The sequence below is a fragment of the Lissotriton helveticus genome, chromosome 2_1, assembly GCF_964261635.1.
Source record: "Lissotriton helveticus chromosome 2_1, aLisHel1.1, whole genome shotgun sequence".
In the NCBI taxonomy this organism is placed as follows: Eukaryota; Metazoa; Chordata; class Amphibia; order Caudata; family Salamandridae; genus Lissotriton; species Lissotriton helveticus.
This window is the reverse complement of record NC_136059.1, coordinates 1,912,477,415-1,912,501,888: the sequence shown is the minus strand read 5'-3', so window position 1 is coordinate 1,912,501,888 and position 24,474 is coordinate 1,912,477,415. Positions and strand designations below refer to the sequence as shown.

The following is a 24,474-nucleotide window of genomic DNA, read 5'->3' as shown; positions in this document are numbered from 1 at the left end:
TTTCAGTGAATTTCAACGTTTTTTTAAAATGCTAATTCCTAACTATATAAGGCCTGAAACCTATGGTTTTTTCAGTGAATTCGCAAGGTTTTTTAAATGCTAATTCCTAACTATATAAGGCCTGAAACCTATGGTTTTTTCAGTGAATTTCAAAGGTTTTTTAAATGCTAATTCCTAACTATATAAGGCCTAAAACCTATGGTTTTTTCAGTGAATTCGCAAGGTTTTTTAAATGCTAATTCTATTAGCGGATAACGTTTAAATATGTTAATATCCTTGTGGGACCACCTGAGCAGCCCTAGAGGGTCAGGTTGTTTCTACCCTGCCCTCTTTTTGCATTCTACACGCTTGTTTTTCTGCTTCTTTTGTGCCTCGGTCTACCTAGCACAAGATGAATGCCAGCACTTCCTGGTTAGAAGTGTTGACAGCCAATGAGCATGCTGCTTTCCTGTGAAAGGCATGCTGATTGGCTGCCACTGTCTGTCAACACTCCAAACCAGGAAGTGTTGGCAGCCATCTTGTGCCTCGGTAGAACCAAGGCACAAGAAAGTAGTGAAACAAAGGTGCAAAACACGCACACGGGGCAGGGTAGAAGCACCCTGACCCCCTAGGCCTGCTCTGGGGGTCCCACAAGGACCCCCCAGGCCCAAAAAGAATTTGTTTTTGGTTTTCCCCGTAGTACGCTCAGGGTACGCGTACCTATAAGTGTAAATGGCATCGCACCGCCGCGAAATTTAAAAACCAAAATTAGTTATTTTGCCGTTCGGGGTCCTCCTAGGCCCCCCTGAGAAAACCTAGGGGGTCAGCGGGTCTCTACCCTGCCCCCTTTTATAGTTTTTCCCTTTTGTTTTTCACCTCTTGTCTCGGTTCTACCGAGACACAAGATGGCGGACTCTCCGGACCGTTTGGAATGTTCAGACACCCGAGAGCCAATCAGCTTTCCGCTCGCGCACTTCGGTGGCGCGCCGGATGCGCTCCCCGGTACGCGTACAGGTAATCGCTCGAAGCGCTCATATAGATATTTTTGTGTTTTTGAAGTAACTTTTCATAAAAACCACTGAAGCAATTTTCACCAAATATAGAAAAGGCACTTCTGCGTACCAATCCCTACAATTTTGCAAAGTTTGGTGTAATTCCATTCAGCGGTTCGGGCTGTAGCCGTGTCTGAACGTCCTACGACAATTAACATGGGGAAAACACGTTTTGGGACCCCCGTTTTTTCTCGGCCCCCGCTTGACGAATCCCCCCACAACTTTCAGGGAAGGAGCAGAACTGAGCTGGCCAAAATTTTGGAAAATTTCACGCAATTTCCTCAATCGGCGCCAAAGTTATTCCCAATAGAATGTTGTGGATTTCCTATGGAAACTAGGTCCTAACTATATATACCTACTGGCTATCGCCAGTAGGATATATATATATATCTCTGCAACCCCCTCTGGCCTCCGATTCTTCTTTTGTGGAGGGATGTTTGGTGATATTTTCTGCTCCAGCCAGAGGAGCAGTACGGACGGCCCTGCAGCAACAAGAGACCCGGACATACAATGGCAACCATCGTTGTTCTTCAGCGACGTCACTACTCGGGGTACCGAGAGATCCGGTGTCCACCTTAACTTCCAGGAGGTCCCAGGCGGTAGGGGGTATTTTACCCCCGTTAGGACGCTATGCTGAATGGCAGTCCCTGCTGACACACCTACTTGGACTCTGAGGTAGCTGCAGTCCGAGGGGGCCCAGGGAGGCCTTGAAGAGTTTGGCAGCCTTATGTGCGTACCTTCATTCCCTTCCTGCACTATCTGGACAAGCGATATAACATTTGAAACGCACCCCCCACACCGCCGACCCAGATGCACTCACTCCTTGCATTCTGGGAGTTGGAGTCCGTATACTCTCCACGGACACCAACAGGTGAGCGAAACTAGCTTGGGGAGGAGCCTCCTGACCCACACACAAAGGGAAGCAGGACTGGGACTTAGTATTGAAGTCTTACCTCGCACGGCAGGGCGCTGAAGAAGGCATGTAGCCGAAATGCATTCGCCAAGACTGTAACAGCTGCCGATTAAAGCTTGGTTTTTTTCTCTGCAACCCCCTCTGGCCTCCGATTCTTCTTTTGTGGAGGGATGTTCGGTGATATATATATGTTAATTTGCATCATTAAGGACCACAAGTCCCACGAATCTTTGCGAGCGGTGCACTAAGCACACGCCCCTCTGGAGGCTTGTTAAATAAAAGGTCAAGCAATGTTAATGAAGCACAACGAGTGATTATTACTGCAGCCCATGAGGAAGGGGGTGGTTTTCCCTGAAACGCGTCGGGCAGAATAAATGCAGAGAAGCAGAATGGCATGTTTAAACTAAACAGGCAGCCTGGATGGGCGGAGAACGGTCATGTGCCTCTTGAATGCCTCGGGCACTTTGTCTGACTATATACATATGTATGTATGTATATGTATATATGTATGTATGTGTGTGTGTGTGTGTGTGTATATATATGTATGTGTATGTGTATATGTGTGTATGTGTATATGTATGTATATGTATGTATATGTGTATGTGTGTATGTGTATATGTGTGTATATGTATATGTATATATATATATATATATATATATATATGTATATATATTTTCCTTCAGCCCTAGTTATGCTTGAATAGCTATGGGCTGGTGGGAGGAGGAGGTGGCATGGTGCAGACAAAACTCAAATTTCACCCAACACATTGTCACGTGGAAAAGATTTATTGACGACCTATTCATTGAGTGAAATAGAATTCGACCAATATTTTGAGATTTTAAACAGCACACCAGGGCTCAGATTCACTTCTGTAAAAAGCAAAGAGCGAATAACATTTTTGGATACTGAGGTCTATGTGAGGAATAATCGGGTAGAAACAACACTACACCGGAAAATCACAGCAACCAATGCCACCCTTGAAGCCACAAGCTTCCATCAACCTGCCTTAATCTCAAGTATTCCATACGGAGAGTGCCTCCGAATAAAACGCATCTGCAGTGAGGAAACAGAATGGGAGAAGCATAGCGCAGGTACTATCAAGCAATTTCAAAAAAGAAAATATGGCAAAAAATTGATTGACAAATGTTGGGAGAGAGCTAATCAAACAAAGGTCGGAATGCCTGAAACCAAAACCTGAAGAGAAAATATCAGAAGAACCAATCAGACTAATCCTAGATTACAGTCAGGAATCAAGAAAAATAACACAAATCTTGAGAAAGAATTGGAGAATTCTACAACTTGATCCGATAATTGGTCAGAAAATGGGGAACCATCCTGTGGTGACATACAGGAGAGCTAAAAACTTAAAGGATCAATTGATACACAGCCACTTCATCAGCAAAAAGAAAAAAACTAATTGGTTAAAAACCACTGGATTCACAAAATGTTACAACTGTAAAGTGTGCGAAATCCCCAAACCGACAAAGGAAATAACGATGGCTAACAAAAAAATCTGGAAAATAAGGGAACTAATAACTTGCAAGAGCCAATACACCATCTATATGATAGAATGTCCTTGCCAACTTCGCTATATAGGAAGTACAATTTGCGAATTAAAAAAACGCATACTGGAACATGTGCGGGCTACCGTGAATAAGGACAGAGGTAACGCAGTGGCAAAACATATGGAAACCCACCATAATGGTAATTGGAAATTATTGAAATTTCTCGGATTAGAAAACATGTCATTATCAGAAAGAGGTGGCCATCGGGAAAAATTGTTGCGCCAAAAAGAGTCGCGCCACATACTGAACTTTCGAACAATGACTCCTTTTGGACTGAATCAGTCAGAAGAACTATACGTACACATATAAAGGGATCAAACGTGAACTTCTCAAGAACACTCCACACATTGTTTCCCGATACCCACGTACAACCAGGTCCATCCTGAAAAAGACACACATAATGAAAAGGATAAATGATATCGAAAGCCCACTGGAGGGCAGGAAAAGAACTTTCATATCAAACAACATGGTCATGAACCATCCCTAAAAACAACATTTAATATAAATTGTTGGGATAAAGGACTACCACAGTAAATAACTGCTGATCACTCAAATGAATGCTTCATGAGTGAAATGTTTATTTAAATTTATTTAATTGAACTTAATTTACTAAGGACCGCGATAAGTTAATAATTTTGCAGGGATGTTGTTTGAATTAAATGAAATCACACACCCGAGAATTCCCAGGGGAAATGAAAACAATAATTAACAGAAGTGAGGGATCATAACAGTAAATAATTGTAATCACTCCATGCATTTACTTCGTGAATGAAATGTTTATTTAACTTTATTTAAATTAATCACAAGTGACTAAAAACGAAGCAGTCTTGTAGGAAAGTTGCATGAAATCAAATGGAACTACATATCCCAGAATTACCAACAGGAACGGGGAAACCAGATCGATCATGTGGGTGGGATCTCCCGTTTTTAAAATACACTCAGCAAACCGAGGGTTAGCAACCGTGATCAAGGTAGTGGGGAGCTACCGAAACGCGTTGGTTTGTGCTGTGAAACTGCTGACAATGGATTTAAGAATAAATGAACTGTGTTTGAAACAAAAAAAGTGACTGGAGTGGCGGCTTTATCGTTTTCATTCAGAATACGTTGTTGATATATATATATATATATATATATATATATATATATATATATATATATATATATATATATATATATATATATATATATATATATATATATATATATATATATATATATATACATATGCAGCCCAACCGTATCCGGGTGCAACAGGCTTCCCTGCCCGCCCCGACATTGTGCAGCAGCCCGGGCCCCCGCCTGCCCCGACATGGGTCCCCTTACCTGGGCCGCCGCTCCTCCCGCCTGTCCGCCGCTGCCCTGTCCGCTGCTCCTCACGTCACCGCTCCTCCCCCGCGCCATGTCCGCCGCTCCTGGACGCCGCTCCTCCCCGCCGCTCCTCCCCGCGCTCCTGACGTGAGCACGCACGTCGTAGCCGGCACTACTTCGGAGGGACTACTTTTTTTTACTTAAAATTTTTTAAATAGCGTTTTTTTTTATTTATATAGCCTATAACCATCTACACACCCTGACGATTCCAACGGTGAATCTGGTGTGTGGATTGGCACTGTGGTTCCCGAGTTTACCCGCCTCAAAGGCTGAAAGTTCTTCCTTTATTATAGTAGTATAGATATATATATATTTACACACACATATATATATATATATATGCACATTTTCTATATGCTCCGGGATCCCGCACATAGGCGGGGATTATTCATAGATTATGACTTTGATGAGTATACCCCTGGATGAGAACTAGGATTACAGGTAAGTAACTAATCCTTCTATCTAACTTTAACCTCTGCCTACCTCTGGGGACACTTGAACTCTATACACACTGTGCCTCATTTTGGTGTAGTATATATAGAGCCAGTTTCTTACACTGCCTTCAACAAAGACCGGATCTCCTGTGAACAGCATCCCTCTTCAAAAGAAACTCCGAAAACAGACTCTGAGCCTGCTGAGGACAAAGTAACCCGATGCCTGGAACTACCACTGCATCCGCCACCTACAGCCCGAGTTCCAGTGGCTCAACTGTCCCAGCGAGGTCCCCCAGAGCTCTGGAGTCCTAGTCCACCGTGGGTTCACCCCTCCAGGACACCCCGACATCGCCTGCAGCCTCAGCACGGAGAATTGTACCGATTAACAAAAACAATTTAACTTACCTGTTAGCAGGAAATGTCCCAGAGTAGTATCCAGACATACTACTCTGAGGAGGAAAAGTAATCCAAAAATTAACTTTCTTGGTTTTTTACTGAAAATCCCATTCAAGTCTATGTACTGTGTTTATAAATCATTGCATTTCCCAGTTACAATACTGTAAGTCAAATCAAAGTACATTTACTATTGCAATCCAAACTGTTTACAAACTGCATTACTACTGTAAAATATGTATTGCTTACCTGTGCCAGGCTTGCTTGGTTCTAAAAAATAAAATAACTTAAAGTGGGGCATATAGTACCAGAGCTATTTTATGAGTCCCTCCAAACTCAGTGTCATAGAGAGTTTGCCATCTGTAATGATGGTGGGGCAAGCGCTTCAGACATTATGGACTCATTTGGGGAAATGTCTACTGCTATAGGGAAGTTACTACAAGCCCCAGGTGGGGGTCGCAAGCAGTTAGGCCCATGGTTCGATTCGACATGTTCCCACGCTTCCTGGGCCCTGAGAAAGGCTCTGGGTGCTAGGCCGCGGGACCATGTGGCAGTTGAAGGCCTACGAAGAGCATATAAGGATGCTTTAGCTTACCGTAAGTCTGCCCTGAAGGGGGAGGCATGGTCTGATTTAGTCGAGGCTAGCACATTGCGCACTAGCTCAAAGTTCTGGGGCTTCGTTAATAGTCCCTTTCTATCTGGGGATAATGGTACCTATTTGGATGCCCACATTACAGAGGACAACTGGGTACACCACTTTAAGTGCATTTTTTTGGTCGGATATCCCGCTAACAGAGGGAGGAAAGGGAGGTAGGCAAGGTTGACCTTGTTTTTACAATGCAGGAGGTGAGGGCTGGTATTCTAGGATTGTCTAAAAATAAGGCCCCAGGGCCTGACGGGATCCAGGCTGATCTCTACATCACCCCTGTAGACACCTGGACACCGGTTCTCACATCTGTCATAAATGCTGCAATCCAGGTCGGTCGCCCAGACTCTTGGGCCTTGTCGATCATTGAGCAGATTTTTAAAAAGGGAGATTGGGACAGTACCCTTTGCTACAGGCCCATTTCTCTTCTGGACTCTTTGGTAAAGGTGGTGGGTCGCATTGTTCTGGGTAGACTTGTATCTTGGGCCGATGACAATAACTTTTTAAGTGACATTCAATATGGCTTCCGCCCAGGCCGTTCCACCGTGGAACAATATTTAAATCTGTGCATGGTTTTGACTAAGTATACTGTGGTGTATTCCAGCACAATATACCTAGCCTTCATGGACCTATCCCATGCATTCAATTATGTCAATAGATCTAAGCTATGGCAGTTGATGTATACAATTGGCATTGATAGTAACATTATCTTATTTCTCAAGGACCTTCATCGAGACTCAAGGGTGGCTGTTCGCTATACAGAAGATTCGAAAATGACCCGGCAAATAAACATTGAGAGGGGTGCATCAGGGTTGCATACTAGCACCCTTCCTTTTTAACTTCTATATTAACTCTCTAGAGAAGGCCCATTTGGCCACAAAGTCGATTGTCCCCAGGTAGGTAAGCATAGTCTTCCAGTACTCCTATATGCGGACAACGCGGTCCTCAATGCGAGGACAACAAGTGGCCTACAACTTTTATTGCGTTCCTTTGCTCACGTTATGGAGGCCCTGGACCTGACGGTTAATCACTCAAAATCGTTTATTATGCAGGTGGGACCTCGTACAGCAAACCAGTTTACCTTTAAGCCAGGATCATCACCAATACCCAAGACTAATGTATTTTCCCATTTGGGGGGTTTGTTTGATGTCTCCTTGAGCTGGTCCCCTTTGCTTACTCGGAAGAAAGGGGAACTAGAGAAATCTTCTGCAGCTGTTTTTAACTTTGCCACCAGGGTGGGAGGGAAACCAATAGGGGAACTCTTGAAGATTTACCAAGCAAAATGTATTTCAAAGTCCAGTTACGGTAGCAAGATCTGGGGGTCATAGTGGGGTCGGGGTCCTGCAATTCACTGAAAACTCTTTCCTGCGACGGGCCCTTTTTGTGCCGCAAAGTATTTCTTCGTACGTTGTGCATGAAGAACTTGGGATGCCTTTCCTCTCAGATGAATTGGCTTTCCGTCCCCTGGCATTATGGCTCAGGATTTGGGCCAAACATGAAAACACACTTAGTAAATACATCTTAAAGGACTGTTTTTCGCTTGACCATCTTTCGCGTATTTGATGGCTTCAGTACATAAGAGTAGGCCTTTTGAGGCTAGGCAGAGCAGAACTATTCACTAAACCGGAGACTATATGTAAGAGGGACTATGCATGGCCAAAGTGTTTTTCATGAAGGAGCCGTTGCAAAAGAGAAGAAGTAGAGATGTGCAAGGCCAGTGTGCATAGGCACATTATATTAAAAACGGTGCCAACCACACAACCATATCTTGTAGGGCTCAAAAGCATATACGATCGTTTTTTATTGATGAGGTTTCGGCTCGATGTTTTCCACTCTTCTCTTGGCTCAACAGCGTGGCTCCCACAGAGGTAAGTGTCTCATGCCCTTTGGCTGCGACGGAGAGTCTCCTCAGGACATGATGCACTTTTTAATGTTCTGCAGTCGTTATGATCTTCCCAGAAAATTGTTTATTATCCCTATCCTGAAAAAGGCTGGGTTCAGGAGGGTTAGACCAGCTTTTATCTTTTTACAACTTTCTACAGATAATGTATTGTACACTCTTAATTTTTTAAGGGCAGCCCTAAGACTCAGGTCAAGTTGTGATTAATTTCTGCACTGTAATCTGTGTATTTTAATTATAAACCCAGTGTAATTTGATGTATCAACAGTTGTTAACCTGTATTGTGGAACACATTTTTAATCATGTTTGTTTGACTTTTATGGTTTTACCCATAATACCGAATAAAGTTTGTTGGTGATGAACTAAAAGAATATTTTTATACAAAAACAATTGGTCTGAAGTTCAGTCTTTGAGTGTGTGAATTCATTTGCTGACTGTGTGTGTACAACAAATGCTTAACATTGCCCTCTAATACTGCCTTACTGCTCAACCACACTACCACAAATAGAGAGTAAGGTTCTATCTAACTTTTACCTCTGCCTAACTTTGGGGTTCCAATGGACTCTGTGCACACTATACCTCACTTTGGTATAGTGTATACAGAACCAGCTTCCTACACAGCTAATGAACTTGTTTCTTTTGGATTAACTACAATCTCTTGCATGTTACCGTTTCTCTAGATTAAATTTTCTTGTCAAAAGCAGAGACCAATAATAAGTGCTGTAAGAAAACAGGCTATTTGCAGGTTCACCTGGACTTTTTGCCCCTATTTTGAATTCTAGCCATTGGTGTATTGGTTTGGAAATGCCCTGATCCCTGCTGATAAGGACTCTGCATGTGCTCTGAACCTCAAAAGTATAAGGTTAATTGGCCACACACCGTTGGCTTACTCTTAATGAACTTGTAGGCCTCTAGTATATGGTACCAGAAGTACCTAGTGCTTGTAACCCAGGGGCTACAGCCCTTGTTGTGTCACTCTGAGTGTGACAAAGGTAAAACGTATCTCCCAGCCTGCACGGCAGACTGGCAGAGCAGGTTACAAATGCGATCTCAACTTTGCCATTTAAAGCAAGTGCGAAGCCAAAACCGCTTTTTTTTATATGTATAAGTCACCACTTCAGCAGGCCTATCGAATCCTAAGGCAAGGTGCAGCACATTAAAGAGTAGGACATGTGTCATTTTTACTGTCAATGTCTGGTAGCTTCATTGGCAAGTACAGGGTTACATGCTGACAACTCAGCTGTGCTAATTTCTGAATAGGACTACTAAAGTTAGTACTTCAAAGTATAAAAAAAAATCTATGCATGAACTCCAATGTAATGCTTAAATCGAATCGGATGAAAAATTGAAATGTATGTCATTTGCTACTTGGTTTGCCCGAGGTGGCAACTTTAGCAAGTTGCCAGTTTCAGTGCCCTAGGTTTCTAGTGCCCGTTTACGGTTGCACTCGGGTACTGTCATTCCAGACAGTCTTCTGTCCTCCTGGGGACACGTGTGAACGACGCCCAGAAAAAAGGACATAATAGGAGCCTCCCTGTGTAAGATGTGTTACCTCTTCTAAGCAAGAAGGCACACAGGGTGTGAGCTCAAAAGGCGAGCTTCAAAGGGGAAGCCGCTTTTGAAGGGCTACTGGCAAGCACACATGGAGGGAGCTGCCCTGTTGTGTAGGGTGACTGGATGGCAGCAGGGACAGAGAGGGAAAACTGTTGCCAAACCAATTTTTCCATTGGCATGTAGCTTAGTGGTAGTACCACCCCTGAGGTGGGCTACCACGCTTCATACTCTGAGCGCTGCCTTTTTGAGTGTGGGTAGAACTCTGCATTCTGGGATAGCAAGATGCCACACTTCCAATGAAGTTGTCATCTGGCGGGAGGGAGCCAAGTAGCCCATTGGCTAGTGACTGCGTTCTTCTCTAAGGGAACCCCTGGCCCCCAGAACTCCCATCTCGCTTGGTCGGGAGAAGCACTACCCTACTGACCTTTAAACAGGCAAAGAGAGTTCCTTAGGCTAGCAAAGATAGGACTGTGCTTGTGGTGTCCTTCTCGTGGAGAAGTCGTCCTCGAGTCAAGCCAAAAGCCGAAACTCCGGTCAGTTGGCTTACTTCTTGTTTGCAGCACCGGGTCACAAAATCTGTGGAAGCTTGCCTGGCCATGTTGATAGCCCAGATCACTGGTTCGTCGCTCCTCTTCGCATCGCAGACTGGGAGACCGAGACTCCATGCCTAAAAGTTGTACCCAAGTCTGCTGGGCCCGAGTGAGTCGTCTGAGTGCAGTTTGGTTGCTCAGATGGAAAGTTACCACAAGAAGAAGGGAACCACTGATTTTGTTGTACCCGGCCACCAGTAGTCCAATGGCGACTGGACTTTAGCTGGATCAAAGAGGACTTTGAGGGACGTCAACCCCTGTGGCTAAATTCACCCCACCTGTACCGTTGACCAAGGAGTAGCCCCAGGAAGACCCCCGTCTACCACACAAAATCTTCATCATCGTTGGGTATCTTGAGCATTCTGTAACCATTGCATCGGGACCACTCCATAATAGTTCATTGCGATTGACCTTTAATTTTGGAATTGGACTAGAGACTACTTTTCTTGTGAAGGTAACTGTTTCCTCTGACCTTGGTGGTTCCCTTGACTGGCTCCCCGCCGTAGTTTATCACCCAAGGTGCTTCCAAATAACCACATTCATCCTTGCAGTAACTTTTTGCTGAAAGGGTTTCTACGTGTCAAATTTGTTACATGTCCCAATGCTTGTTAGCGGATGAGTGAAACGTCTTGATTTATTGTTTCTTTAAAACGTCTATATCTCCGAAACCCTCTGGCAGATCTTTTTCATTTTGGGGTCCGCAAATTCATAAATATTCTTGATATTTTTATAAAATGGTGTTGTATTCCTTGTCTTATATTTCCTTTTTCTATTGACTTGGTGATTTTCAAATGCTTTTAATTTTTTCCTCTGGTCAAGTCTGACTGCTCTCCGCCACAGCTACCCAAGACTGAGCTAAGGTTTGACAAATAAAGCCTGACTGGCCCTAAGAAGGGTTGGTAGTGTATTACACAGTGAGATCTCACAACCACACCATATATCACTTCACATTCCCTTGCAGTGCACAATTTGGTTGAAAGCTGATTGCCTAAATCAGTGACTGTCCTAGCTAATAACATATGTAATTGGTACTCGGATCTTCTGTACCTTTCATGTTAATTCTGCAAAGATATTTAAATGATTTCCCTCCTCCCACCAATGGTAAATTCTTCAGACAGTATGTTGGCTCTGTGCATTTGTGAATGATAAATATTTGTGCTGAAAACTGCTAGTTTCGCTGACATGCCTTTTTCACTTGTTATTTCAATGCAGATTCTGAGATGTAGTAAAATAGCCAGTGTGAAGGTGGCCGAAATCACAGAACTGATCATGATGTCTCTTGAGAACGACAAAAAAGCTAGGTATGTTGACTTAAAGCATTGCAGCACATAGCCATCACGGGTTGCAGGTGTTTCTGTTCTGAAAAGCTGTCAAGTCTGTCGTTGTTGTTTTAAACAAGGATAACCCATGGTTGTTTACTCTGTAAAGCATTTGTAATAAAATATGCGATACTTAGCAAAGTCCTATCGCCTCGACTAAAGTAATATAATGTCTCAAAAAAGGGGCTGATCAAAAGATTTTACTAATCTTCATGGTTACCTTGAATTGCCCAGTTCATTTATTCACTTGATAATCTTACCAATCACTTTACCTCCTTCCCTGAACAGACTGGCTTCCTTAATTTCCCTTATGATTGCAGACCTTCATCAGTGTCACAAAGAGAACTGTGAGAATATTTTATTCATTATTGAACAATTCCCAGTCATCGGGCTGGGATTTCGAGGGAACTTTAAATAGCAGTTAAGTGTTGAAATGGCAATAAGCCTCATCTTTGTTTTGTAACACATTCACCTCATTTAAAGACACCCAGATATCAACCAATGAGGTGCTAAGCTCTTCTACTCCCCCTCTTACGTGCCACCATAGGTCAGATTATTAACACGTTGTGTCTGTTGGTGTCCCTAAGAGCTTTTACTGGCCTTATCTTGGTGCTTTCTGGTCTGCCTTTTAATTTGGCCAGCCTTATCTTCAGCTTTCACTGTACAATAACTTTTTGGGGGTAATGTTCTAGGAATTTACATTTTTTCTGGACCTTTCCTCTGTCACCACCAACTGTCATCATGACTGACCGAGAGAAAAAGCATATCATATGAAATACTGCTGTAGCTATGGTTAGAAGAAAATCTACACAATTATCCACATAAGCAATGATTTTGCGGTCTTTATCCATTGCACATGGTTACACATTGTGACATTTGCATAACCTTTCCTTCTAAGAGTCTGAATGTTAGAGAGAAGGTTGGCCCTCTATGTCCTGGAGAGAAAAAGTACCCTCCTTCTAAGGCGATTTCCCCTCATCTGTGGATGATTCCATTGAAAGTGTTCCCTCAAGCACTTCCACAAAGACAGCGCAAAAACGGAAACATGGTTTTCCGTGAGCTGGACTTGCATTCTAAATCGCCTGCAGCCACCTCCTCACAGAAACAGACTTATTTGTCCAGAAAGGACGAATGCCAATTTGCACAAAAATCAGCGTGGAATTCCAGTTCCCTTGATGGGTTGACGGAACTCCAGTCTCCCCCTTTGTTTTCCTTGTCATGGTTGACGGCGTAGAAAAACAGCATTATCGTCACCACTTCCATTGTCGCCTATGGGATAGGACTCCATGGCGCCCATGAAACCCCATCATCGACGACCAGACTACCGTTAACTATGACAGCACCTTCGATGTTGTGACCATCATTGATAATGTTTTCCATGCCACTTAGTGTTTCGCCAGTTCAAATGACGGCAATCTTGCAAGCCTTCCCACCCCAATTCTGGCTTCCGAGTTGGAAGGGAATCACTGCAGCCAGGACGTTTGAGATTGCTTATTGTCTTACGCATGTCAGTAATGTCCTGGAGTTCGAGGGAGATGACTTGGACAATGAGGATGCTTACCAGAAGTGTGGATATCCGTCACAAACCTTCGAAGCTGATTACCCCTTTCTGTCCTATGCATCTTGTCGTGGCTATTCACACAGTAGTTTTGCAGGTGCCTATTACATTTTTTACAACCTTGCAACAGAGGATGGACAACTTTGAAAGACTGCTCCCTCAGCAGCCTGCTGTACAATCTGTGTCTGCCCCGCCACTGAATCTGCTACCACCTCCTACACCACCCCCACCCACTACACCTCTGGCGGACCAGTCTTCAAGGACAGTCGCACCAACATTAGATATGGGAGTTGAGGATTCTTAGGATGCAATGTTTTTTGATTTGGAGGAATACAAGGGGGACAATGAAGGGTGGGGTGATTGTCTCAGTCCGTTGGAAGCCAACAAATCAACCATCCAGTCCGATTCACATCTAGACGGCATCTTCCGATGACCTCTGTGCAGCAAATATGCTTCCTATATGATTTCAAGGACCAGTCAAGTAAAGCTGTCAAGTCCGTACCTATACTGGATTTTGTCTGTCCAAAAAGCCTAGAATTGATAAAAAACACCAGCTACAGGTGGTGCTCTGTTTAGACAAGTAGTACAGGGCCCTGGATACGGCCCTGGTGCCTTACGGCCATCCCAAACCAGACTTTGTTATGGCTGTGGTCCAGCACCGATCAGAGTATCCGATCATCCCTTCATGTGCACCTCTGTGTATGGATGCTAGACGCATTTATAATTTGGGCTGTAGAGTTGGTTCCATGGCGGCAATATCAATCCAGGCGATAGATGTCTTAGCTATTTTAGGCTGTTATGATCACCCGATGTGGCATGACATCTCGCTAATTGACCTCATATTGGAGGATAAGGGGGTTATCGCTAAATTTATTGTCAAAAAGGGTGCAACATCTTTAGCTGCCATTTTTGATTCTGCGGTGGATGTTTCAAATGCAGACTTTCGCCAGCTGGCAGGAACAGCTTTATTAAGGGACAGTGATAGCTGTGATCTATATCTTTCCATCTGAAAGTCTAAGCAAAAATACTGGATATTCTGTATGATGGAGTCAACCTATTTGGGAAACATGTTGATGACTGTAGGAAGCTGGCTCTTCATGTGATATAGAGGTAATTTGATATACCGTGTCAAGAATCCATGGGTTCCTTTAACCCCTTCGATGCTCATGACGAGCTCAGCTCGTCATGCAGTACACTGCTCCTGTGCTGATGACGAGCTGAGCTCGTCATGAATAATGGAGTAAAGGAAAAGTCAGCACAGTGGGGGAATTGCCTTAGCAGTCCAGTGGTTAAAAGAGAACAGGGGCATACTCTAGCTCTCCCAATGTGCTCTATTACGGGTAGTGTGGCCGAACAGTCATAGGCTTAATCGTGAGGACTGGAAGATATCTGCAAATACACACCATGATCAATAAATGACGCACATGGCTTAAGGAGATCCACACCAATTTAAACAAGCATTGGCATAACCAATAGGTCTCATCTTTGGGACCGTATAAGCGTTTAGGTATGCAGCATTATCCTATGTATTGTGTTGCTAGGTATTGATTAGCTGTACAATTGCTATATATTGTGTTATGCAGTCTGATTTATGACTAAATGCTTGCCTCTTCCGCATGCTTCTTATTGCTGCGCGAAATGCTCCTTTTCATATTTGCATGCATGTGAACTGTGAGCATATGTGGATGCTGGGGGTGTGAAGAGAGTAACCAGAGTGCTTTGGTTTATTGTATTCCTCCCGTCCCGCCACCCTCACTACCATCCCACAATCACTTGGCCCCTGCAGTATCGAAGAGCTTGGCCCACATCTCCAGAAAAGCAGTGACCTCTTGAGCCCGACTGACAAACAGGGCAATTGGCAGTGATATGTGGTAAGGGTGTGGATGTGCTGTAGCGGCCAGAGCTACTGACTGGGGAGCCGGGGAACCAGGTTTGATGCAAATGGAGCGACGATGGGAGTAGGAAATTGCATAAAATGTGAAAATTAGAAGGTGTTTGTGCTGCTCTGGACAGTAAAGCAAAACTTGACCAAGTATGAGCTATTGAGGGTATGGTGAGTACCAGTGAGTTGTGAAGAGATGAGATTTTGTTCAGGGGATGAGAATATGATTGATAGTGAGATGGAGTCAGTTGAGAGAAGCTCCAGAGATCAAGTGGATTGGGCAGCCTTCTCTTCGGCTGAGAAAACTGCACGAATGTAACAAAGTTTTTGTACTTTGTCTGATATAACTACTCAAATTTAAAGCTACCTTTATCTTTTCAAATCTTAAAAATTGATTCCTAAAAATGTAGTTTGCCATCTATATTTTGTGGTATGGAAGTCAGTAGCTACACTGCAAAGCTTAGCTTGAAGTTGAAGCCGTGAACACTGCAGGGTAATCACTGCAGAATTAATTTCATGCAACACATTTTAACAATCCCAAGCACATGACAATTAATTAATTTGCCAAAATTCAATGTATGTTTTTTCTGGCATGCTGATAAGGCAGATACTTGAATTGAGGACTCAGGAGCTCCATGGGTAGGAACTACGCTGCTAATAGTTACTGTAAGTGGGTACTTTAAGGAGGGCCATCTTTCTTTAGGCAATGCGAATCTTGTTAGTGCTCAGACCAGAAATATGACCACATCTATGCGCTGCAAGGAAAAAGGAAGTCTGTTCGCTCAGCAAGACACTTTCATTCCAAAAGGGTGTCCATTTTAAAGAACTAGTCTTTTTTCAACAGAAAATGAGAAACTGGAAAATATGCCAAGGATGGCATTGTGCTGTTCCAAGACCAGATCTGTTTTTTTGGAAGAAAGCCGCAACTGCACAGTGCAGGCTGGGAAGTTTTTCTTTATGGAAGGTCCAGCACGAGGAAGGTGTTAGTCAAGTCTTATCTATTAATGAATAGAGACTGCTGACCTACGGTTAGGTTGAGTTTATACTTAATTACCCATGACCCTTATCAGATAACACACTTTTCCAGGCCCTTTTTAAATTTCTTTTACTAAGCTTTCCCCAGGGCCAAGCCTTCTTCATCGTTTCACTGACTGTCCTTATTTATCTACTTGGCCTTCCTGAGGCCTGGCATCACCGCCCCCACCCACTGTTACTCATCTTTTGCGAGGCCTTCCCAGTCAGCCTGGGCAGTCAACCACGGCGATGATACATTTGTGGTTGGAGTTGTGAGAGAGGGGAGCACCAGATCTGGCCTCCGAAAGCCAGCCAGGGACAGCTACAGTTTGCCCGAAATTTGATCTGCAACAATGGAAGCTATATTTTCTTAAGAAGTTACATCTCGTGTCACATATATAAATAAAAAACACTTTTAAATGTGCGCTAGAGCTGACCCATTTACTAATACTCAATGTAAACAAATACAGAAATTGCACGTTACAAACGAATAAATACAATTTTGTCTCCAGTTCTATTTCGTATCAGTCACCTCCAGGCCTTTGCAGACTCTTAACAACAACTAATGGCCGGTAATTTTCTCTTGGAAATGTGTCAAACAAAGGCAGAATGCATTACTCGCCCCAGTGCTGCCATTCCTCAGGTGCCTGGAGTGTGTCTCAATGTAGGTGAGCGGCGCGCTTCACCAGGACAAGCTTTATTTACACAGTCGAGCTGTGGCGTGTCTCGGGGCTTCAGCTGTGGGGAAAGTGTGATGGTCTACAGCTGCTGTTTAAAGCTGTCTCGGAGCACACGGAGAGTCACAGGCAACGTCTCACTCTGGCTGGAGGCAACTTTCTGTGATTAAAGGCCCCCTGCATGTAACTGTTCTTTTCCAGAGGGTTCGCTTTGAACAGCTTGGGTTCCTTTGAGGGGTCAGGCAGGGTAGAAAAATTAACAAGGGGGTGTGGTGCAGGCGGGCAAAGAAGGCACAGGAACACAAAGAGGAGTGGTGGGGGCGGGCACATGGAGACAAGGAGGCACTGCAGCTGCCTCCCTGCGCGCCTCTGCTCGCTCCCACTCCATTACACCGTGGGAGTGAACCTTTCAGAAGAGGTGGGACATGCACCCACCTTTAGCCAATTGCAGGCTTTGTTTCTGAAAAGACACACGCAAAACCCAATCCACTGCGTGGGAGGAGTCAGACCCACACAGAGTGGATACAAGAAGCCTCGCAGACAGCGCATGCGCGCTGCGCTAGGCTCGACCTAAAAACTAGCAAGTATCTTTAAATATGTTTAGGCATCAGAAAAAAACTCGTTCAGGTAGTTATGTTTTTAAATATGAATTTTTTTCACTTTAAAAAGTGGACACAGTGCATATTGTGAGTTTTGCTATGTTATCCTATGGAAGAAGAACAGATTTTGCAAACGGGTATAGTACAGCAACTTACGAGACCAATCTCCAGGAGTTAAAGTGAGTGGTGGACAAGGTCCAAGGCAGCACCAACAGTACACTACCAGCGGCATGAGGGCGGCTGGGTGCAGGGTGCAGAACAGCTTTGGGAACCCAATGTTATTCTATGGAGATCAGCTTCTGTTTTGGGACGTGGAGTCCCCTTTCATGACATCTGCCAGGCAGCCGCATGGACTTCTTTGCACACGTTCACGAAGCATTACTGCCTGGACAGCGAAGTCCGGAGAGACGGTTTCTTCGCCAATTCAGTTCTCCAGGACTTTCTGGTGTGGACTTAGTTCGCAGACCCACTTCCGGAGTTGGTATTGCTGGGGTATCTATTCTAAGGTAAGGAATCCATAACTAATGGGTTCTTTAGGATGCACAAGTTACTTACCTTGGGTAACAATATATCTTTAAGAGACATATATTAGTAATGGATTCCTTATCTCCTCCCCGTTCTGCGAACTGACTTCTAGGGTAAGGGACTCCCTTTCAGGGCCCTAGTTTTATAATCCAGTGCTCAGTGTCTTGCATGACTCTGCGCTTCTGGCGTGGAATGTAGTGTAAAGAACTGATGTCTGAATGTTGGGGCGGCGTCGAAGTAGATACCGCAACATCATTCCAGCAATCCCAACGCAGAACGCGGAGTATACTGATGCGCAGGGGTACTGCTGAAGAAAAAATTATTCGGATCCAGTCTGATGCCTGGGGGTAACTCTAAGGTAAGGAATCCATAACTAATATATGTTTCTTACAGATATATTGTTACCGAAGGTAAGTAACTTATTCGTTAGGTCGTTTATTAGGGGGCATCTCTAAGATGCCCTCTGTGCGTTTTTCATTACATCCTACACTGGCATCAGTGTGGTTTAACATGCTGAGAAGTTTGATACCAAACTTTCCCAGTTTTCAGTAAAGCTATTGTGGTACTGTGGAGTTCGTATTGACAAACTCCCAGCACAATATACTCTTAATGGCATACTTGCACTTACACTGTCTAAGAATCGAAATTTGCCTAGCTAACGTAACGGTAAGTTTCAATTCTATTAAGGACACGGAGGCGAGGATTATGCTTTTCTTCCTTCGCTATTTATTATTGATACAAAACACAGCAGCCTTAGAAAAGCTTCAACAAATGCTTATATGCAGAAAAAAACAAAGAAGCATTCAATTAAACCATCTCATGTCAAAAGACAAAACTACAACTCCCATGAGTCCGGTATAACAGTCCATAATGTAGTCCTTCCACCATGTCCATTAAGGGTAGATAGAAGTCCCTCTTCACTCTTCCTCCTCTTTCTTCGCGCAGATTACGCTCCCTTCTCATTGGTCTTGTTTGGAACCGTCATTTCCTAGCAGAAAAACGACAGTGTAAGCGTTGTACAATAACCCCACTTACAGTCATGCAAACAGAGGAACAACACCAAAACCGGCATGATACATGTACAAAATGTAAACCTAGTTACTTACTGCCATACGGGTGGGTTCTTAATCAGCGAACTCCTGGGTGGGATAATCCTCGCCTCCGTGTCCTTAATAGAATTTAAACTTACCGTTACGTTAGCTGGGCAAATTTAGATTCTATGGCAGGACCGGAGGCTTCGGATTATGCTAGTTTAAAGCTTACTCACCACTAACTGAGCGAGATCCACCACTGGTTTAAAGTAAAACCTCTTGAACGTGGAATCTGAGGACCAATCTGCTGCCCGCATTAAATCCTCCAAGCGAGCTCCTACAGAGAAAGCCTTAGAAGCCATGGCTCCCCTGGCAGAGTGAGCTCCGAAACGCTGAGTATCAATGCCTCTTCTTGCATGACCCATCGCACTCACCTGGCAATGGTGGGGGAGGAGACTGCTCTGTGGTTTTCGCAAGGCAATTAGCAGTTGTTGTTCGGAGGACGAATATCTAGAGTCATGTCCTCATAAGCCTTCAAGCACTGAACGACACACAACTTGGGAACGTCCACAAAGGCCGGGTACGAGAGTTCGTGACGCAGATTTTGTGCAGCGTCCCACCGTAAAAATAACCCCCTCCGGGGGAAAAAACTTGTGCCGAAACATCCAAAGCACGGACATCCGACACTCTCCGGCAAGATACCAGACAGAAAAGCATAGCCAACTTATCTGAAAGTTCTTTTAGAGACAATTACGCGTTAAGCTGCCAGGACAAGAAGAGGTTCAAAACCACATTAACGTCCCAAAGGACTGAATACCGAGGCTCCGGAGGCAACGAGAGACGAATACCTCGCAGGAGCCTACAAACAAACGGATGCTCTCCTACCGGTGATCCTTCTACCGGATGGTGGCCCGCTGAAATCGCTGACCACATAGCGTTAATCGTTCTGTATGCTAGGCCCTTGGTTGCCAATTCGGCTAAAAAGTTTAAGATGGGAACGATTCCTACGACCAGGGGATCCAAGTCCCTTCGAAGACACCAACGCATCCACTTAATCCAAGCGGATTTGTAGCGCTTCGCCGTACTATCTGCCCAGGCTTTGGACAGAAGGCCCTCAGCTGACCTCGAAAGGCCCGGGAGCGACCAGCGTCGCCGGAAAGCCTCCATGCCATGAGGCGGGGAGAACCCTCAACGATGAGAGGAATGCGGCTCCCGATCCGGATTGAGCAGGAGGTGAGGAAGCCGGGGGAGTAGGATTGGAGAATCCCAAGAAAGTTCCAGAAGAACTGGAAACCAGACTTGAGACCTCCATAGCGGTGTAATCAACACCATCTCCACCTCCTGACGGCGAACCTGGGCCGCCGTTCGCACCACCATCAAGAGAGGGGGAAACGCAAAAGGCCTCTTGACTCCAGTCCTGTAGAAAGGCGGTTGTGGCCTCCGCCAGAGGATCCGGCCTCCAACTGAAAAAACATGGAAGCTGATGATCCAGCCGAGACGCAAACAGGTCCACTGAGAACGGACCCCACCGTTCGTTCAGCCATTGGAAAACTGGAACGTCTAACATCCACTGACTGGCATCTCGCAGATACCTGGAGTGCCAACCCGCCACCTGATTGTCTTAACCCGGTAAGTATTCTCTCGTCACTGATATGTGATGCGTTAGGCAGTAGTCCCAGAACTCTTTCGCTAAATTCACCAGAGCCCGAGAACGTGGGCCTCCCAGATGGTTGACGTATCGAACTGCCGAGACATTGTCCATCTTTAAGAGCACACAGGACTTCGCTGAATCCTTGGTCCAGCAGCGTACTGCGAAAGACCCCGCCAGAAGCTCCAAACAGTTGATGTGCAACTGCTGTTCCTCGGAGGACCAAGCGCCGCCTGTGGGAAGTCCCCGCATCGGGCACCCCAACCCGACCTGCTGGCGTCGGACTCTATCACTAGATCTGGGTCCGACCCGAAGATCGCCCGACCATTCCACGCTTCCATGTGTGACAGCCACCACAACATTTCCTCCTTCACTTCCGCCGAGAGGGGTACCATTTGATCGTAGGACATGCCCCTCCGAAGGTGTTGGGCCTTGAGCAGCTGGAGCGCTCTGACGTGCTACGGCCCTGGGAAAATTACTTGGATGGAGGACGACAGAAGTCCCACCACTCTGGCCACCTGCCTCGGAGAAGTCCGGTCTTTCGTAATCGTCTGCCGTAACGTATGCCGGATCTTGGCCATCTTCCACGAGGGTAGACTGAGCAAAGCCTCGACGGAATCTATGACAAACCCCAGAAAGGTAAGCTTCTGACACGGGACCAGGTCCGACTTTGAACTGTTGATGACGAAACCCAGCTTTTGGAAAAGCGAGACTGTCTATTGGAGTTGAGAGTTCGAGGTTACTGGGCACTTGGCCATTAGAAGGATGTCGTCCAAGTAGACAATCATCCGAATACCCTGTCCTCGCAGGTGTTCCACCACCGGATGCAACACCTTCGTGAAGCACCACGGGGCAGAGGAAAGCCCGAATGGAAGGACGGTGAACTCGAACACTCTGTCTTTGCAGCAAAACTGTAAGAAACTGCAGTGAGGAGGGTGTATGGGGACCACCAGGTAAGCGTCCTTGAGGTCCAGCCGCACCATCCAATCTCGAGGAAGGAGCACGTCCCTCAGGAGGTGAAACCCTTCCATTTTGAAAAGTCGGTAAACCAACCATCCGTTGAACTCCTTGAGGTTGTTCACCGGACGCTTGCCCCCATTCGTCTTGTCCACCAGGAAAACATTGCTGAGGAAACCCGAGGGGTGGCGCGTTGATTGACGAATGGCTCCCTTGCGAAGCAACTCTGAGACCTCCTCGTCTATCAAGTGCGCGTCGGACTCAGAAAAAACTATAGGGCGTGGGGATCCCACCTGGATGGGCCGATCGTGAAACTCTATGTGGAAACCGGGTATGGTTTGCAAAATCCAAGCGTCTACAGTAAGCGACGCCCACTCCCCGTAAAAGGCAGCCAGTCGACCTCCAATGAGAACCTGATATGCAGGAATGACACTCACCGTTGGAATGGTTGGATCCAGAATTCTTCCGGTAACCCCGACCGCCGAAGCGTTGCCCTCTCGTGGGGTAAAAGTTGGTGAAAATGGCTGAGGTTTGATATTGGCCTCTACCGGAAGGTGGAAATTTTTGCGTCTAATTCTAGTGTCAAGGCCACCTTGCCTTCATCGTGGGCCTCAGACACTCCCCTCTCAGGCACCCTCTAGCCTCCTTCTCCAACGGTTTACGCAGGCGACTTGCTGCATTCTTTGCCACTGTGTCCCCCGGCATCCAGGCTGCGGACCGCGGATGCATGATTTCATCCGGGTCCATTATGCCTGAACTGTCCCAGGGCAACTCCGCGACCGAGCCCGAGGGGCGCCAGGGGTGCACCGACTCCTCATCATCCGTGTCGGGGGAGTCTGCCCCCGGAGACGGAGGAGCAGTCTCTGAGGCCACCGAGGGCTCAGGCGCCGAAAGTGGCGCGGAGGGGACAGCAGTCGCCTTAGCCAAAAAAGCGTCTCTGAGACGCTCAAAGGCGCCTCTGTCCACCCCCTGCCCCCCTTCCGGCGCTCCCTCCCTGCAGGGCTTCTTCGGGGCAGGAGGACCCTCACCTGAGGGGCCTGGGAGACCTGTAGGTACTCCTGTATTGGCTTGCGCGAGTTTTGCGCAGTCTTCTACAATGCGCGCTGAAAGACGGTCCTCCATGGCCCCACCACTTCAGTCACGCAGCGGTATATTGAACTTTCTACAGCCTGGTAAAACTCCTCATCATGTAAATAGGAGTGTGACTCCTCCTCATAATAATCACCCTGGTTTTCCATGGTTGCCTATGAGGAATGGGACCAAGTGCTCCCCTAATCACTACCCACAATGGAGGGTGTCGGTAGTAGCTATGGGCAGACCACAAGGACTGCAATTCACTTTTGGGCCAAATCACTAGCTATCAGGGCTGCACCAACCCCCAAAATGTGCCAACCCTCCTCACAAGGACCGGGTCTTGCCGCCCCACCGCGCGTTTCACCACACAAACAAGGTCACGGTGCACTCCTGCCTGTTGGCGATTGACGCGGTCCCAACCGCATTACAGACCCCGAGGGGCGTAGAAAAAGTAAATCTGGGGCCAAATACAGACCCGGTAACCGGGCATACAGTGGGGCGGTGAGGGCAAGGCTCTGGCTCGAACTGTCTCCTCAGCGCGGCTGCTCCGAGTGAAGAGAGTGCGCCGAGGAGCCAACGAGACGTGCGAGCGCCCTCTAGTGGGTGGTTATGCACCGCACTGAAAACCGGGCAAAAGTCACGTAAGGAGCGAAAACGCTCCCGCCACCGAGGGGCTCTGGACAGGAATAAAATTCACATTAAAAGGTACAACAGAGCCCCCGTCCCCCGTCCCCTCAAACAGACGGTGAGAACAGAAACAATAACCATCAACAAGCAAGAAAACCAATAAGGCACTAAACTGGCTGCGTGAGCAGCGAAGAAAGAGTGAAGAGGGACTGAATATCTACCCTTAATGGACATGGTGGAAGGACTACATTATGGACTGTTATTGCGGACTCATGGGAGTTGTAGTTTTGTCTTTTGACATGAGATGGTTTAATTGAATGCTTCTTTGTTTTTTTTCTGCATATAAGCATTTGTTGAAGTTTTTCTAAGGCTGCTGTGTTTTGTATCAATAATAAATAGCGAAGGAAGAAAAGCATAATCCGAAGCCTCCGGTCCTGCCCTAGAATTGGCTTAGACACTGTAGGGGAACAGGGCTCAGGCACCTGTACCCTCACCACTGGTATAGTGCACCCAGCTAGAGGGGTGACTGATCTATGCCAGGGCAGTGGGTTGTGGGCATGGCACACAGGGATGTGTGCCATGTCTGCTCTTCACTTTGTTCTGCACCAAAACATGCAGCCTGCAAAGGCAGTGTGTGTAAAGGTACAGGGCCTCTAAGGGTGGCACAATAAGTGCTGGAGCCCTTAGAGGTCCTTGGTACCTGTGGTACCTTTTACAAGAAACTGACCTGTGGCCAAAGAGTGCCATTTGAGTTTTGTTTTCAATGCAGTTTTTGGGAAAGAACATAGGCCCTGGGTACCTAGGCACACTCAGTATAAGCACATCAGCAGTGCTGCAAAAAGAGGGCACTTTCGTACACCCACCTCAACCAGTAATCCAACTTCTTACATTTTATTGTTTCTATTTCCTCACCAAACAATTAACATGTGTGCCTCTCAATCATGAGGCCTACACAAGACCGTCACAAAGGAGCGAACTTTGACCCTGTCTTTCAGGTAGGTCGCCCGCCCCCCCAGCCACCACACGGTCCTCCCGTGACGCTGACCCTGCTGTCGCCTGTCAAGTCTGCAAATTCACCTGCGTCTCTGCGGCCCCTCTCCCCTGCCGTCCCTTATTCACCGCCCACTCCCGCCTCTCAGCTGCTCCTCCCTCCGCCCCTCATGGGCAG

At 46.0% G+C, this 24,474-nt stretch overlaps 1 protein-coding gene across 1 annotated transcript in view; it reads left to right on the top strand.

The window, feature by feature from the left end:
- EXOSC9 (exosome component 9) overlaps positions 1-24,474 on the top strand; it is a 435,272-nt gene that overhangs the window by 261,619 nt on the left and 149,179 nt on the right. Inside the window, exon 8 of the mRNA XM_078676847.1 lies at positions 11,608-11,696. Within this exon, the coding sequence (XP_078532973.1) occupies positions 11,608-11,696 (89 nt within the window). The remainder of the gene's footprint in view (positions 1-11,607; positions 11,697-24,474) is intronic.